At 37.0% G+C, this 16,745-nt stretch overlaps 1 protein-coding gene across 4 annotated transcripts in view; it reads left to right on the forward strand.

The window, feature by feature from the left end:
• ctnnd2a (catenin (cadherin-associated protein), delta 2a) overlaps window positions 1-16,745 on the forward strand; it is a 324,872-nt gene that overhangs the window by 183,146 nt on the left and 124,981 nt on the right. For all 4 annotated transcript variants that reach the window (XM_084398526.1, XM_084398527.1, XM_084398528.1 and 1 more), the window contains one exon: window positions 2,165-2,356. In XM_084398526.1, the coding sequence (XP_084254652.1) occupies window positions 2,165-2,356 (192 nt within the window). The remainder of the gene's footprint in view (window positions 1-2,164; window positions 2,357-16,745) is intronic.

Genomic DNA, 16,745 nt, shown 5'->3' on the forward strand with positions numbered 1-16,745 from the left:
GGATGAGGGGCGTTTGCCTGCCGGACACCGATAAGGTGATTACACAAAATGCTGTATCAAAGGAATGTGGATTTCTCTTTTAGATATAAAGTTTCATCATTAGGAGGGTAGGGAGCGTGAGGGCAGATTGAATGGATGTTATGCGTGTCTCCTCACCAACGGGAACGGTTTTGCTAGTCTGTATAGGTGTCTTTGCAGGAGCCGCTGACCTGTCAGTCCAAATCCTTCACTTGGACAAAGAGACTAGCCTAGAAATTGCCTTTGAAAAGCTGTGATTCTCCCGCAGCGAGTCATGCTGCTTTGCTTGTAATCACTTGGACCTGTTGGCAACATCTGTGACAGGATGTTGTCTATCTCTCAGTTTCTGTCTGTTCTTACATGTCTCTTGTCCTCCTGGCTGCTTGTCTGTCAGTCTTCCTATCTGCCCAGTTAGCCATCTGTCTGTCTCTCAGGCTGCCCGTGTCTCTCAGCATCTACCCTGTTGAAGAGACCAGCATATGTTGCGTTTTGGATTCTGCTGTCCCCAACAGGGTTTAGCTTAACCAACAAGACCATGACTTCTTCCTTTTTTTCAATCAGCTTCCCAGAAAGAAAAGCATGGCTATGCTGGTCGACCATTCAGACCAGGACCAAACCAGCATAAACCAGCAAAGAAATTGGCTGGAAGTCTTTTCAGTATGTCATGTACCCTCAAATGTAAAGGGACCCCCTTCCCAAAATATAAAGGCAGCTTTTATACCTTGATGAAAAATAGTATAAAGTATTAAGACATGTTGTTTCCCAAATTAAATAATTGGCTTTTAAAATGTCACAGTATTAAGAACAATTATCTGGAATACACTGGCACCAATGTTGCCTGAATATTTATGATTTGTATTCCTTATAAAGATGAAATTGACACATTCATATTTAAACTAAAAACTATATTTAAATATTTTCTGGAGAACTTTTACTTTGTATGTTGACAGTATTTTTCTTTTCTTTTTTTCTACTTGTTATTCATGTAAAATATTTAAAATATTTAAAAAAAAAACTGGTTTGGGTTGTATCTCTTACCAATTTTTTATTTCTCAGAAATGTTCCCCAGACCCTCAAACACCCTCTTTCAGCCCCCTGCGCGTTCCAGACACCAGTTTTGGAAACCTCGCTTTCACATCAACTATTGGTGTTATCTACAAAAGTTCTCCGAATCTCATGTCATTCATCTTTTCCACCTTGTCAGAAGAAAATAGAGCATCTCAGATGATAAAGCCGAGTGAGAGAGCTTTATATAGGGTTTTAGCGATTTTGGATGTATCCTGATGGATCTCCTCCTAACACTAAAGAAATCAGGATAGGGATGAGGGGCGTTTGCCTGCCGGACACCGATAAGGTGATTACACGAAATGCCCTCTATCTACACCTTCTTATTTTCAGAACATTACACAATTAAGTCCTGCGAAGCATCAGAGCACCAGAAGCAGATCAGACATTGCAGTAGTTTGAAGATTAACATGCACTTACTTGTTCTGTTCCAACGGCCTTGAGGAAGCATCTCCGTACCGCCGGTTGTTTGCATTGCTGTTTAGAGTAGTACATCTCTGTCATTCAGTGAAAACCAATGAGACAAGCTGCCAAGATCCAGAGAAATCCTGAGGTACAACAACTCTAAAGATTGTGTGTCTGTGGCGTCCCTATAGGCCGGTGCAAAGCCAGGATATAAAGTGTGTGGATCGATTCGAGAATGTGAGTGAATGTTAGCATTCGCATTCCTCTTGTGTCTAAGGTAGGTTCATAAACATCTACTTCACTGTCTCCTTGTTTCTCACTGGAGATTCCAACATGCACTCTTGATCAAGAAGGGAAGGATTACTAGGGCTGTGCTCACACAATCATATGATCATTCTTTTTTAATTCTTACTATATATGTCTGCCAAGATATAATGTTGGATCACTGTTGAATGTTGACAGCACTTATCTTCCTCTGTACACTCTTGATCAGGAAGGAAATATTGACTTTCTGATGCCTTGGACATGTTGTGATTGGCAGGTCTAGTGTGAAAGCCAACAGGTTATGTACAGTACATTGAAGATCGCCGCAATGATGTACTTAGTTTGGGGCTTAGTTTGCAGGACTTTTTCTTCCATAACTTTAACACTAACAGGAACAATGCCTTTTGTGCAGGATCTCGAGGTTCGTACAGCAGTCAGCACACTCACCTGGGCCCTGAACTGAGGCCCCTGCAGTCCCCTGAACATCACATCGATCCCATATATGAAGACAGAGTCTACCAGAAAGTCCCCATGAGAAGCCTGAGCCAGAGCCAGGGAGAAGTGCTCCCTCCAGGCCATACGGGAACCTACCGGAATAACACGGGTAAAGTGTACACACACTCTCTCTCTCTCTCTGTGTGTGTGCTGAAGTGTGTTAATCCCCAAGTTACCAACCTCCAGGATTTCTGCAAGAGAGCCAAATCCTTAGAGAGCATTTATCCAAATCGGACACGGTTCTTGCTCACAGCCGAGTGTTGACCTCATTAGAATTAATCTGAGTTAGAGCACATCACACAATCTGTATTTGTGAGCGCTTATTTTACTTAAAAGGTTTCACTTGTCTTACCATATCACATTAAAACACCTCAGCAGTCTTTTTCAATTAGCACATTGTTCGTTTTGTTTTGATTGTAGGTCAGGTGTAGCATGATAATCTGATGTGGCTCGCCAGTTTCATTAGTGCTGTTTTTAATTCCTCACATCTCATTGAGAAAGTGTTGTGTGAATCCAGTTCAGGAGGATGAGACCAATGGGTAGATTACAAAAGCTGTGCCAATATAATCATATTATACATCAATACCTTAGATACTTGTATTATGTGTGCATTCGTATCATTTATTTATTTGTAATATATTATTTCATATTTGTTTTATATAAAAAAATAATCATATACTTTTATAGTATATACATACTATATATATACTATATTATATATTTTTCATCTATACAAAATACATATTTACAACAAATATTTATTTAAACTATTAATGTGAATAAAAATATGAATCATTTTTATATTAAACATGTGTCTCTTCAAATTGCAAAGATTTTAGTTTTAACTGCATTTCTGCATTTAGATCCTTGTATTGATATGTTTTATGCAGTTATATGTACTGGATTCATTCATCCATTCATTAATTTAATGTACATATTGCAAAGCTACTAGTTTAACTGCATTTCTTACAAGTGGGGTGGTGGCATCACTATTTTTTTAAGTAATGCAGCTTTTTAGTCGCAAAATTATTTTATTGGTTGGATAGCAATTGAAGCGTTGACACTATAAGTTTCTCTGTGTTTGGAAAAAAAAATAGACATTGTTTGTCATTTTTATTGAACGTGTTTGGTTTCAAAGTGTGTAATGTGATCAAAGTGGAATGGCAATGATCCAATCAGAATCAAGAATTCAACATACTGTAACATAATGTAATTGTGAACGTGGAAAGGGAGGTATCATGACAGGGTCCCCTGAAAAATGTGTCGACTCTCACCTAGCTTAGAAGTGCAGATACAATACAGTTTTAATTGGGGTCTGCGGTGGTAATTTCCTACGCTTGCTGCAATCCTGCTGTGACCTTTGGGAAGTGGAGCTTATAATGTACCTCAGAGACTTTATTTCTTTTCAAAATTGTTGCCGCTGCCTAATGGTATGGCAACATCAGCAGACTGTTGAAAATTATGCTCTGTCTCCTTTGGCTTTCTCCGCTCCGAGCTCTCACACAGCCCTTTTATTTTCTCATCCTCAAGATGTTGCTTTGCTTTAAGAGGAAAATAAAGAGCCTTGGCTTTGCTTAGATAAACAACAGAACAAGGGCAGTTTTGTCTCTTATTTGCCTTGAATGGCGCTAAAATACAATTAAACAGGTAAATGAAGCAATTAAATCTGTGTCATTGCAGTGGTTTTCTGTCTAAAGCTAAAGGTTGAATGAAGCTAGAGTGCTCGTCTGCTACATGAATCATGAATCAATCTAAAGCTATTTAAGGAACTGAATTTAAGAAATTATATAATCCTGCCCTAGCACTTCTATTAAGAATTCAGTTTCCATTGTTGAATTAAGGCAGTTGTGCTCATTACTGCCGTATTATATTCATTACAGTGTATGTTACTGATAAAAGCTCTATATCTTCAAGAGAGACTTCTATTGTACTCGCACTGAATCACAGCTTGCTGTGTAACCATATTCACATGTGCTGGACACCATTTTAAGTATATGAGGATATGAGGTCAAATGCATATATATGCATAAAAGAGTATATGTGGTCCGTAAAAGTCTTTGAATGTCTTGGCAGGCTTTTCAGAAGAAGTTTGATCTATGCAAAGGTTGTTTGTTACGCCACCTCTAAACTGCACATTGACTCTGTTGACTCTCAAAGCAAGCACTGCTGTGTTTATGGTTATTTCTGCAAAACTAGTTTCTGTTTCTCTTTTTGAATGACAAATATAGACTATTGATACCTGCTGATATATACCGCTATTTTCTTACATGCAGGCGCAGAACGCACATGGTTGTCATCTGTAGTGTTTTCAGTGTGTTCAACAAGCGCAGCTTTTTGGCTCAGACGCAGCCGACGCGAGGCGACAACACTGTCAGCTTTCACCGCCGCTAGTTCTTTGACGTTGGCTTAGTGTGTCACGACCTTAAAGGAAAAGTTCGGTATTTTACACTTAAAGCCCTGTTTACAGATCGTTTCTGATGAAATAGAACGGTTAAGATTAAAATTTGGACACATGCTGCTGGCCTGAGAATTTTCGGTTTCTTTCGCTTCCCCCCCCCCACCTCCACAATGGCTGCATAGGTGCACTGGAACAATCCTTCCTAAAACGCATTAAACTTTCGTTTACAAAGATGTGAAACTCACCGAGTGGTCAGGGGTGTTCACTGATCACAAAAATCGCTGCAAAAGATGCTTTCCAACAGGTTTTATCATAGTTTTTGTCCAACTCCATTGACTTGTATTGGATGTGCTGTGAGGTACGGTATTACTCCGCCCCCGTAAACTGGACTGGAGTGTCTATTATTCAAGCTCTCAACGGAAGAATGTACAGGTGTGAGGCGTTTGGAAAAATAGGTCCACAGTTTTACAACGAATGGTAAAACACCTGTTGGAAAGCATCTTTTGCAGCGATTTTTGTGAAAAAGAAAAAGCTTTAAAGGAAGAGTTCACCCCAAAATGAAAATTATCCTATAATTTACCTTCAAGCCATCTTAGGTGTATATGACTTTCTTCTTTCAGCCGAACACAGACAGAGTTATATTAAATAATCCTGGCTCTTCCCAGCTTTGTAATTGCATTGAATATAGTTTTTTAAGCTCCAAAAAGCACATCCATCCATCATAAAAGTAATCCATCTTCTCCAGTGTGTTAATAAATGCCTTCTGAAGCGAAGTGATGGGATTTTGTAAGAAAAAATATCCATATGTAATCACTGGCTTCCAGAACAGCCGTACACACATTCACGAGAGAGTCAAGTTCCAGTGGAAGGGTGACCTCTGACCCAACGTACGACGTAGGTAAAGCGTAAGGTGGGAATTGACGAACGCGAAAGCGCAGAGGATAGGTCATAAAACGATAGTCACGAATTAGTATTTCTATAACGAGAAGTTTTAAAGATGTATTTATTTTAAATAATATTGTATTTAATATAAACATTTATTTTAATTTAATATTTATGTTTATATAAATTACTTATTGATTATACCAAACTTACTACTATTTTGAGGCTCAATCTCTTGGAGAATAAAATAATAAATAATAATAATACGTAAAATAATACTTTTGAAATGTCATAAACTGAAATAGATATTAGGAGAGATGGATTTCTTCAGAGTTAAGACTCTTAACTTAATTAAGAAATTGCAATTCAAATCCCATGAAAAAACAGTGTAAACTTGTTGTTTGATGTAAACCAATCACAATTCAATATGCAAATTTAACTTCATTTCTGGCAGTAGTTTATTTTTTTATGCCAGTGGAAGATTAAACTTAAAAAAACTGGAAAAGTTTATAAAAGCCAAAAACTGAGAGCACATCTCAGGCTGAATTTATCTACAAAATTCAATTTTAATGACTTCTAAGTTAAAGAAAGAAGGAAAAGAGGTATGAGAGTGCCCTGCAAGCGCTGTAAAAAAAAACTTTTATGAATATGAGAACCTTTCTGTCTCTCCTTTTCTCCTATTGCACATTTGGAACATGAACAAATCAAGTCAGTCAAAATTGGTGCACTGCATTTGCACCCCCGATAATAAACAGGCATTTTCCATCCAGCAGATTTCAGCTGTGGCTCGAGGTGTCTGAAACTCTATGATAGCATTCAGGCTGACATTGAGACGCCTGACAAAGTCTCACAATGCCTAACAGAGTCTCGAGAACAAAGTAGCGCGAGTCTTGTGTTTTTATGTGATCAAGTTCGACTCCCTGAAGCACATGAAAGTAACAAGTAGTTTATGAAAAGTCACTAATGAGGATCTATGCAGTCTTGTGTTTGATGTCACATCATTGCTCAGTCTGTCTGAGTTCATTGACCTGGCTTTTCTTACCGTGTCTGTTCTCTTCCTCTCAGTTGCGTTGCTTCCCCTCGCTAAGTGTCTCATTAGACCCGCAGATGAAGCACAGGGCTAATGACGACATTAGAAACCGTCACAAATACGCTGCTGACATGTAGCAGCTGTGTTCTTCTTATTACAGCGCTGTGCAGGAGTGATAAAGAGAGATATTTATGGCCATGTTTTTAGTTTTTTTGGGACAGATGACATTGGTTGGAAGACTGTCCTACCTGAGATCCCCAGGTGGAAATTACTCAAGCAATCAGAGCGGTTCTGGGCCAACACCATCACCAGCAGATTAGAGAGACTGAGAGGTCGACCGCTGAGCAGTTTTCTCTTATGAAATGTTTTTTAGTCTCACAAGTTTTGGGGGAAAAAAGGCACTGCAGCTATTTTGTGTCTCGGTGCAGAGCCTCGCATGATAAATGTGCATGCAAGGAAGTCACTGACTCATTTCAACAAAATCCCATAAAAACTCATTTGAGTTTTCAAATTTCATAAAGAGAAAGCAGGTGAAATGTTCTCCAAGAGTAAAAAGACTATATCAGATAAAGAACATATCTGGGTCATTTCAGAAAATAATATAAAAATGCTGATTTATTTATTTAGTCTACAGTGTATACCATTTGGGTGGGGTCTATACAGTCTGCACAAAATACAGTAAAACACTTACTCTTTTTTAAATATTATTAGGCTATATAATTTATATAAAATAGAATAGATATGATTTATTCCTGTGATGGAAAAGCTGAATTTTCAGCATCATTACTGCAGTCTTCAGTGTCACATGATTCTTAATGTAATAAACATTTCTTATCAATTTTGAAGATATTTTGCTGCTATATAGGATTTATATTTTGAATTCATTTACTGTAATGGGACATTAAATCAAAAATAAATGATTCATTTAGACTAAATAATGAATTATACATTCAGTAAATGTTGTGCAGCCTTTTCTGGTTTTATTTATTCAGTTATTTATTTATGTAAAGGCTTGTATTGATCCAAGGTCATCGCTGAGATCAATGAGAACTACACAGAAAGTTTTCAATAAAATTACAATAATATGAATTTCTTTGGAGAAAATGTGTTTAATTAAAATTTTGCCAATGTATATTGATCCGAAAAAACCTTGGTTAAAAATAGTTTTCACTGTCCTTTTGCAAAACACAATTTTATGCGTTTGTCTTTGAGATGAGATATGATCCGGGCAGCTTTTGTGAGATTCCCCAAAATAGTTCGAGCTCAACATAATGATAGTATCACATTTTATTAGTTTGGCCCATTATGGATTTCCTGTAATGCTGATTCCTTTCAAGTACCTTATTCATCATAAGTTTGCCTATCCAGGAATCAAATCTGATCTTGCACAAAGCTCCAGATAATGTGAATGTGATTAAGCTCCTCATGGCCTTTCATTCTGCTGCAGCACCATTGGAGGATCTCTCGTTCATTTTCAGAAATTCAGAAATTCAAACTTCATGAAGTTAATTAGGCTTTGTGCGAGAGGGACTGGAAGAGCAGCATATGCGGCTAAGAATGTGCTGAAAAGACTAATTTTGGAACCGAGCGAGGAATTAACCCGAGCTTGAGGGAGGTGCTCTATCAAATGCTGATGGAGCTTTCCTGCTCACATCCCTGTATAACTGGCCAAGGCTTTTTCACAGAAAAAGAGATGGTGTACCAAAGCAGTGTGCGTTTATTGCTGAATTTCATCATAAATGATGACTAACACAAAGTGGGACTATTTTTGCCCAAGTACATTTCTTGAATCTGTGTCATATGCAGAAGAATGGGCTACAATATCCCCAATGAGAACTGCTGGGTGGCTTCAGAAAAGAGGAAGGAACTTTGATTGTAGCTCAGTCTACAGTAACACTTGAGACTGAAGTGGAAAAATAAGGGAGAGTATTTCAGCCATCTCTCAGCTGTTGTGAAGTGCAGTTTGAAGCAAAGAGCGGAATGCACTCTTTGTATATTGAAGCACGTATGCGACTTTATAGATTGCTATAAAATCAATTAATTCGTCAAGCACCACCATCTTTATCGGACAAAAACACGGCCTCTTCCCAGAATTATGTGCGAAAGAAACTCACTTGCTAATCTACAGCCCGCATCCTTACATTTCTAATACCTGTGCTTTTTATATAATGGAACATTGTGTTTTTGCTGAGCTTTCAGAATGTATTAGTTGCTCGCTGTAACACATATACATAATTTGTGGAGACCTAATTGAGGAGCTCCGTTTAATTCGTACCTGAATATAGCAGTCTGTTCCACATGTTATGTAAGATGAAGCACCTAAAATATATCTACTTTGACTGTTCTTCCGTGATTTATTTCCCTTACTAGACACACAAGAGCAAAGGGAGCTGCTCATGAGTTTTAAGTCGACTTGATTCTGGGGTGCTGATTTAAGTAGGAGTTATATTATGTTTTGATTTGCAGTGTGTTTTTTTTTACGTTATACTAAAATGCTCAAACAAACCAAATGAACCATAAATATTCAGGGTATTCGTGGTAACAGCTAGACGATTAACATTTAACTTTAGCATGCCTTTTTCAATTTGAAGTTTGGTTGAGATGTAATATATTATTTAGAGAGCAATACCTTTGAAGAATGCTATATGTACTGGTAAGAGCTAGAAGGTATTCCTCAAGTGAAAAAAGTGAGGTTATGCAAATGAAGTACTGAATAAATTTGTCTAAATTAAGACTGCAAAAAACATATTAGCCCAGCAAAGACTTTTTAGTGATAGTTTAGTGATATTTAGATATTGAATACTATGAATGAATCAATTTTTTAATTTTTTTATTTTATGTATATTATAAGTGTGTGTGTGTGTGTGTATATATATATATATATATATATATATATATATATATTTATAAAATAAAAATGGAGGTTTCTTTCTGAAAGGTTGTGCCCTTAATATTTTATGAGCTTGCCTTATGTGTCTTTATACAGTATGGCATTTAAAAAATGTTTTTTTATATATATATATATATATATGTATTAAATATAATACATACATTTTGTGAAAATAATCTGTCACCCACTCAGTTTTGGTTGCTCATATGGTGCTTTTCCACTGCATGGTACGGCACGGCTCGGCTCACTTTGTGGCGCTTCTCCACTGCATGGAAGTCTCGATTCGGCACACTTAAAATTTTACCACCTTTGTTGAGGTTCCAAGCAAGTTTACCGATACTAAAATTTGACGTGAAAACACTACAGATCACTGATTGGTCAGACACCAAACCCGCTAGATTTCAATAGTCAGCAACAGCCACTGCAGTATTATTTGTTTGCACACTTTTTATTAAACCAGGGGTTTTCAAACTGTGGGTCGCAGATTGGGAAGAGGTGGGTCGCGCAGTCACTATTGGCTGCAGCTAAATTTACGTTTCATGAATGACACACACACAAACATTTTGCACGATGTACCAGCGTTAAATAGAAATCGCTATGAGATCGCATTACACAGGAGAATTCAAATGTCACGAAAGCCTTGTATGCCTAAGTAGATCGTAAAACCGTTGCCACTTATGGTCTCTACGATCAGCTTAGCTCCCGATGCTTTTGGGAAACGCAGCAGAGACCTGAATCAGCCTTTCATGACATTTGAATTATCCGGTGTAATGCGATCTCATGCAGAATGCAGAGCAGTGATTGGAGTAAACGAGTTTCTTCTTGTTAATAATGCGCACAGAACCGCTTAATGAACCGCGCCGCTTTGAGACGCTGAAATTGTTAACGCAACATGTCGCAAGCGCGCGCTTCATGAAACAAATCGCACTGATTTCTCTGTCGTCTGTTCAACACAGCACTGTTGTCTTTCAGAGATATGGTCGTCGTATAAGAGTGCGTTGTTTGCGTTCCCTTGCATGCATTTTGCTACAACGCAAAAAATATAGCCTATATATAAAAAGTATTTCACATGTACACACACGAGCACGAAAGCGTTTTCTGCGCTGAACAACGCAATGAGTTTAACAACACTCGCAGCATAAATATTAGTATTGAAATTCTAGGTCCTGGGCCTACTGTCAAATGAAATGATTAGTCTATTATATTTTTTTATATTCTGATTTTTGTCATATCAAACCTTTGGTTATGATTAAGCTTACTTAATCTTTTTTCATTTCTTTAAATTTGTTCTGCCATGTCTGGTAAATCAGTTGAGGCAGCAGACAAAAACTACTCAGTATTCTTCACATTATTTCAACAGCCATTAGGCTGTTAGGCTCTCAATTTTTGATAATGTGCCAAAAGTTTGTATTGCAATTAAACTTGTCATTCATACTATAACAAGGAAAAAAAACTGCTCCAAAGAGAACTAACGCCTCCCACCCCACATTCATGCTTTAAAATTATTTTACATTTTGGTGGGTCTTGAGATAGATTATTCTTGTCTAGGTGGGTCCTGGAATGGAAAAGTTTGGGAACCCCTGTATTAAACGACTTGCTTAAAAAAAAAAAGAACTTGAAAAGAGTAATGGCTGAATCGTGGTGACTGGTCATTAGACGAGGTGCAGACGTTCCTCTCGTTGGTAGCAGAGGAGCGTGGAAAAGCAAAGCGAGCTGAGCCGAGCCGTACCATGCAATGGAAAAGCGCCATTAGTTTCTTAGTTTTCATGGACTTTCAGTTTTGTTTTCATCAGTCACATGTGTTTCCTTGTCTTAAGCCCTATTCGCACGGGATTAGTATTATCTGGGGACCACGTGTGATTTAGAAATTACCCACCCAGCACCCACCCGCATTCGCACGGGATAAGCGAAGCCTGTGATTTTACTCGAATTTACTGACTTATCTCCCGGATATGATGGCAGTAGGCTATTGCTTGGAAATGTCTTGTCGTTATAGGTCTAGCTGTATGAAATATCATAAACAGAAGAATGTTCCTTAACGCATGCTGCTAGTCATTCATCTCCATCAAATCATTCAGTTTTCTGCTTTCTCTTTCTGCAAATTGTATAGTTGTATGGTGTATAGCGATATGACCCAGCACCCAAAATACTATCACATATGATATGTGTCATGAACACTCATCTCATCATCACACCTGTTCGTCATCTCCTCATTATCACTGTGCGTTTAAGTTCCTCACCTTCACTCTGTTTGTTGGTTGTTGTTTGTGTGTGTGTGTGTGTGTGTGTTACACATGCTGTTACTTTGTCTTTGTCATAGTGGATTACCTGAGTTTGTTTCCATTTAAGGCCCTTTTGTGATATTGATACCCTTTTGAAGTATCTTTCTTCATCATCACCTTCATTTGGTAACATAATCATTGTATTTAATATTTTTATAAAATAAAAAAAATTCAAATTTTTTTTTAATGTATGCTACTGTTGGTTTATATTTTATTTTATTGAATATAAAAATAATTAAGTAAAGCAATAAACCGTAGGCAATAGTGAATGGAAATAACCCACAGTCCTCACCTGTTAGATTTTAAGATCTCCAAAGCTCATACTGTATTCAGTGTTTGTGTTGAGTCTGTAAATCACTGGAACAATAACAGTTTGAACCAGTTTAATACCATCCTGTGAATCTGGCCTCTGCTCCTCTCAAGCATGGCTAATGAGCAATTACACGCTCACACACACAGACATATAAACACACTAGGAAAGATGGATGGCACTCATAATTTAGGCTGAGGTGCTGGCGGTGAGACATGGAGGCAGCGTTTTGATTCACGGGAAGCATCACCTTGTATCTGTCCTGTAGCCTAGGGTACAAGGAGACAAGGCGTAACACGGATGATATTTACTGCCGCAACGGCTCCTGTGCTGTTGTTGTGCCATATGTTTAAGGCCTTAACACGCACATGAGCTCTGAGTGAAATGGCATGTATAGTGAGAATCATTCATATTAACATGGAACTGAAACATCCAGACATCTCTCAACAGGCCTGATCAGTTATTGAGAAACTCGACTGTTGCTTGAGTGAGTCCAAGCCGAAGTGAGTTTTAGTTCACCGCAGTTTGTTACTTCTGTTATTTCCAGGTCTTTGACCATATCACTATGTGACATGCCTAACAACTCACTTTACCCATTCACAACATAGCATTACCTCTATGTAAAAGTTACTTTGTAATAAAATATTAAGGACACAAACTTTCTTAAAAAATATCAATATATCATAATTATATCATAAAATTTATATTCATTTATTTGTATTTAAAAAAATATTTTAAATGTATTTATTTTATTGTATTCATTTTAAAATATTTATTACATTGTAAATGTAAACTTTCTTTTAAAAAACTTTAGACAGTGTCTTTACTGTCACTTTCGATCAGTTTAATGCATCCTTGCTGCATAAAATAATCAGTTTAATTGTGTGTGTGTGTGTGTGTGTGTGTGTGTGTGTGTGTGTGTGTGTGTGTGTGTGTGTGTGTGTGTGTGTGTGTGTGTGTGTGTGTGTGTGTGTGTGTATGTAAATATATGTGTGTGTGTGTATATTATACTATCTGGAACAACGTATTGACCAATCAGCATACAGGACCAGAACTATCCTCTTTATAATTAGAAATAAAGCACTCCAGCACTCCAGCAAGTTGCATTCCTGCTGCTTAGAAGATGCACATTTGCATCCAAACCTCTCAGACCGACAACATGCACACAAACTAATTTCATCCACATAACATGCATTTCTGTATTGCTAAATCTTCTGAATGACATTTTAAGGATAAACACAATCTTAATGGCATTCTTGGTTAGCATAATGTTAGCATTTGAAGCTCGCTCTTCTGAGCAAACAGATGAATCCATTCAAGACAGTGTCATTCGGATACCACAGTAAAGCAGGTAGCGCTTCATTGAATTGCACCTTTTTTTTTCCTGCATCGAAAATGGCAGAGCAGCAAATCATTCCTCTACTGTGTTTCTGTTGAGTGGGAGTGACCTTTGTTAGGGTGTAATATCACGCAGAGAAAAAAAAAAGCAAGAAGCAGCCGAGCAAAAGAAGAAAGGGCAGTTTGTTTATGATCACATTACACTGTAACGGAGCACTGTATCTGATGCCAACGCTAAGGAGATGCTGGATCTTCTGATTCGTATCTGAAAGGTCAGGTAATTTAAAAGAGCAGCCCATTATCAAATCTATAGAATATTCAAAGCCTCTCCGCAAGAAGAGATTAGAAACATTAGATGGGGCGTGTGTGTGTGTGTGTGTGTGTGTGTGTGTGTGTGTGTGTGTGTGTGTGTGTGTGTGTGTGTGTGTGTGTGTGTGTGTGTGTGTGTGTGTGTGTGTGTGTGTGTGTGTGTGTGTGTGTGTGTGTGTTCGTTTGATTCATGAGATGGCAGATAGAAGATTGAAAGAGTGCAGGAGAATGTTTCATATTCAGCCTCAGGGTTAGAAGAATGCACTTAGAAAAACATTCATAGTAATGTCAAGGTCTTGTGGCTTTTTTTTTTTTACTTTCGTATATTTCTTATTCAACTGTTCTCTTATATTTCTTATTGAAATATCTGGTAAAACAACTGACTTTTGTAGCCGTACTGCATAGGCATCTTTATACTGTATGATATATGAAATGCTGTCTTTATGACAATCAGTGCATGTTGATTGCATGATTTTGTTTCTTGTTACTTTGTTTCATATATATATATACAGTGAGGAAAATAAGTATTTGAACACCCTGCTATTTTGCAAGTTCTCCCACTTAGAAATCATGGAGGGGTCCGAAATTGTCATCGTAGGTGCATGTCCACTGTGAGAGACATAATCTAAAAAAAAAAATCCGGAAATCACAATGTACAGATGGTGGACAACCAGAGTGCCTATTACCGCCGCGCCAGCTGCCGCGGCGAAATCACCGCAGCGAAAATAAACCAGCCGCATTTCAAAGTCGTTCCCGAAATGACCGCCAGGTGGCGCAAAGGGACATTGTGCAAAACAGCAGCAATTGCCGTATTTTAAAATGTAAGTGGGTTAAATATAAAACCCTAAGCCTAATAGGCATATTTGTCATATATATAAATAGGCCTATTAGGCTACAACAGAATAGAACCAAAGATAGAATCAATTTTAGAACAGAAAAAATAGAATCAAAAGTTAAAAATAGAGACGATATTAGGAGCAATGACGCGGAATATTTTTACTATTCTATTGAGGAATTAGATAAATGAAGAGCTCTCGTGAGCGATACAATTGCATAGTAATTTATAGTGATTTCAAAAGCAGTCCTTAAAAAAAAAATACATTGAGTAGTGTAGCATAATTTTTGAGAGATTTCTCGGAACGCATTTTAGTTAAGATCCTGGTTTCAATGCCCTTAATGTATATAGGCTAGGCTACTGCTTTAAAAAAATGTCACAACGCGTTTTGAGATTGTTTTGAATAAAACATTGAAGTTTAAAATGTAGTGTTTTGGCACACCAGGCCGAGTGGCGTTACGCATTGTTCAATCAGTGTTCAAATCAGGTTTTATTCTGGCATGTTGAATTGACGTTAATTTTTTTTTTTTTAGATTTATTAGATTTAGATTTTAGATTTCGTTAGATTTATTTTTCTCATAACAGCTAAAATAACTAATATATGCCTTGTCTTAATATGACCTACTTAATATAGGCAATAGGCATATCATTTTGTAATAATTTAATTTTATTAAATTGAACAAGCGCAATCAGCATTTAATCAAATATTCTAAAAGATGTATTATTAATAATAATGTTATTTCAACATAATATTTCGTTTTTTCGACATAATGTGTGCGTGCAACAAGATGTGTATTTGTAAATCCGGTGATGCGTGCATTGATTTTTATCAATAAACTAGTGTTTTTTGACAGTGTCGACTGCAAAGATGAAGTTGACGATCGCCATATTTGTAGTGAACGCACCTAGAGAGAAATGCACATAAAGACATAATCAGAGAGTAGCCTTTTTCTTTTCGTTTTGAATTATTTCGTTTGAAGACATTTCAAGCTTTGTGTATTTGATGTATTTATCATGTCTGTGTGAGGCATACGCTGAGTTTCGTTAAGTTAGGAGGATGAGATGCGCTCCAGCTGACGTGCAATGCAAGTGACCGCGCGGGTGCCTCCATGATTAGTGTCTGTTGTATTTGCTTCTCTTACTTATTTAAATCCAGGCAATTGGTTGATGAAAAATTGATTAAAATTAAGATACAATTTATAGAAAACGAAATTCACTTTAAAGAAAGGTTTTCTACTAAACAAAACTTAATGAAGTGGTCAAAATCATGTCTGACCCACTCCATATCCATCTCTGGATATAATGCATCCTATCTTACTCATGCTGTTCACTTTTCATATTCAACATAGATGGAAAAAAATAACATTATAATATTTTAACAAATATGATACTAAATTAGATTATTTAATGGCTACAACAGTATAGTAGGCCTATAGACTTTTTTTTTTTTTAGAATGGAATTTTGCTGTGCACTTGCATATTAGTGTCAGCTGGGAAGGAAATATAGAGACCAGACCTCTTGGAACTTTAATTGAATACATAGCGTTGGTAAAGCATACTGAAATTACATCCCTACAAATTTATTAGGCCCTACTGAAAATAAATGTATCGAATTTAAGCAAAGTAGCCTAAATGTTAAGACTGTAAGCCCTTTGCTTTTTTACGTAGCCTATAAAGGACTCTTACAGCCGACTTTGTGTTAATTTAATTTGTAGAGGATTTTTTTAACTCAAACATTAACACTGAAATAAATGAAACTAAATTATTGTAATTTTTTTTGGCACACCACGACGAGTGGCGCTATGCATTGTTCTAAAGCCAGGTTTTATTCTGGCATGTTGAATTAGTGTTCGACAAACACGTTCATTTGAATGAAGAGCGTTTGAGCGAACACACACTGGAACGTTAGGCCATGAAGCAACGAGTGAACTGTGGCCGAGTGGTTGAACTTACGTTACGATCATCTAGATGACACGGGTTCGAATCCCGAACTAACTTGGACTACTGATATTTTTATATTAGCCTATTAATGCATTTTATAGTCTATTGTTGATGCAGAGAGATTTGTCTAGTTCTAAAACATAGTTTTTTGCTTATAGCCTATTTACAAAATAAAATCACCATGCATTTCCATTTTACACTAAGGAACAAATATTATACAATGACTTTACTTATAGCCTATAATAATTCCAATCGTAATTTCAAAAGCAGTTCTGTTAAAAAA

The sequence above is a fragment of the Rutilus rutilus genome, assembly GCF_951802725.1.
Source record: "Rutilus rutilus genome assembly, chromosome: 24".
NCBI classification, from domain to species: domain Eukaryota; kingdom Metazoa; phylum Chordata; class Actinopteri; order Cypriniformes; family Leuciscidae; genus Rutilus; species Rutilus rutilus.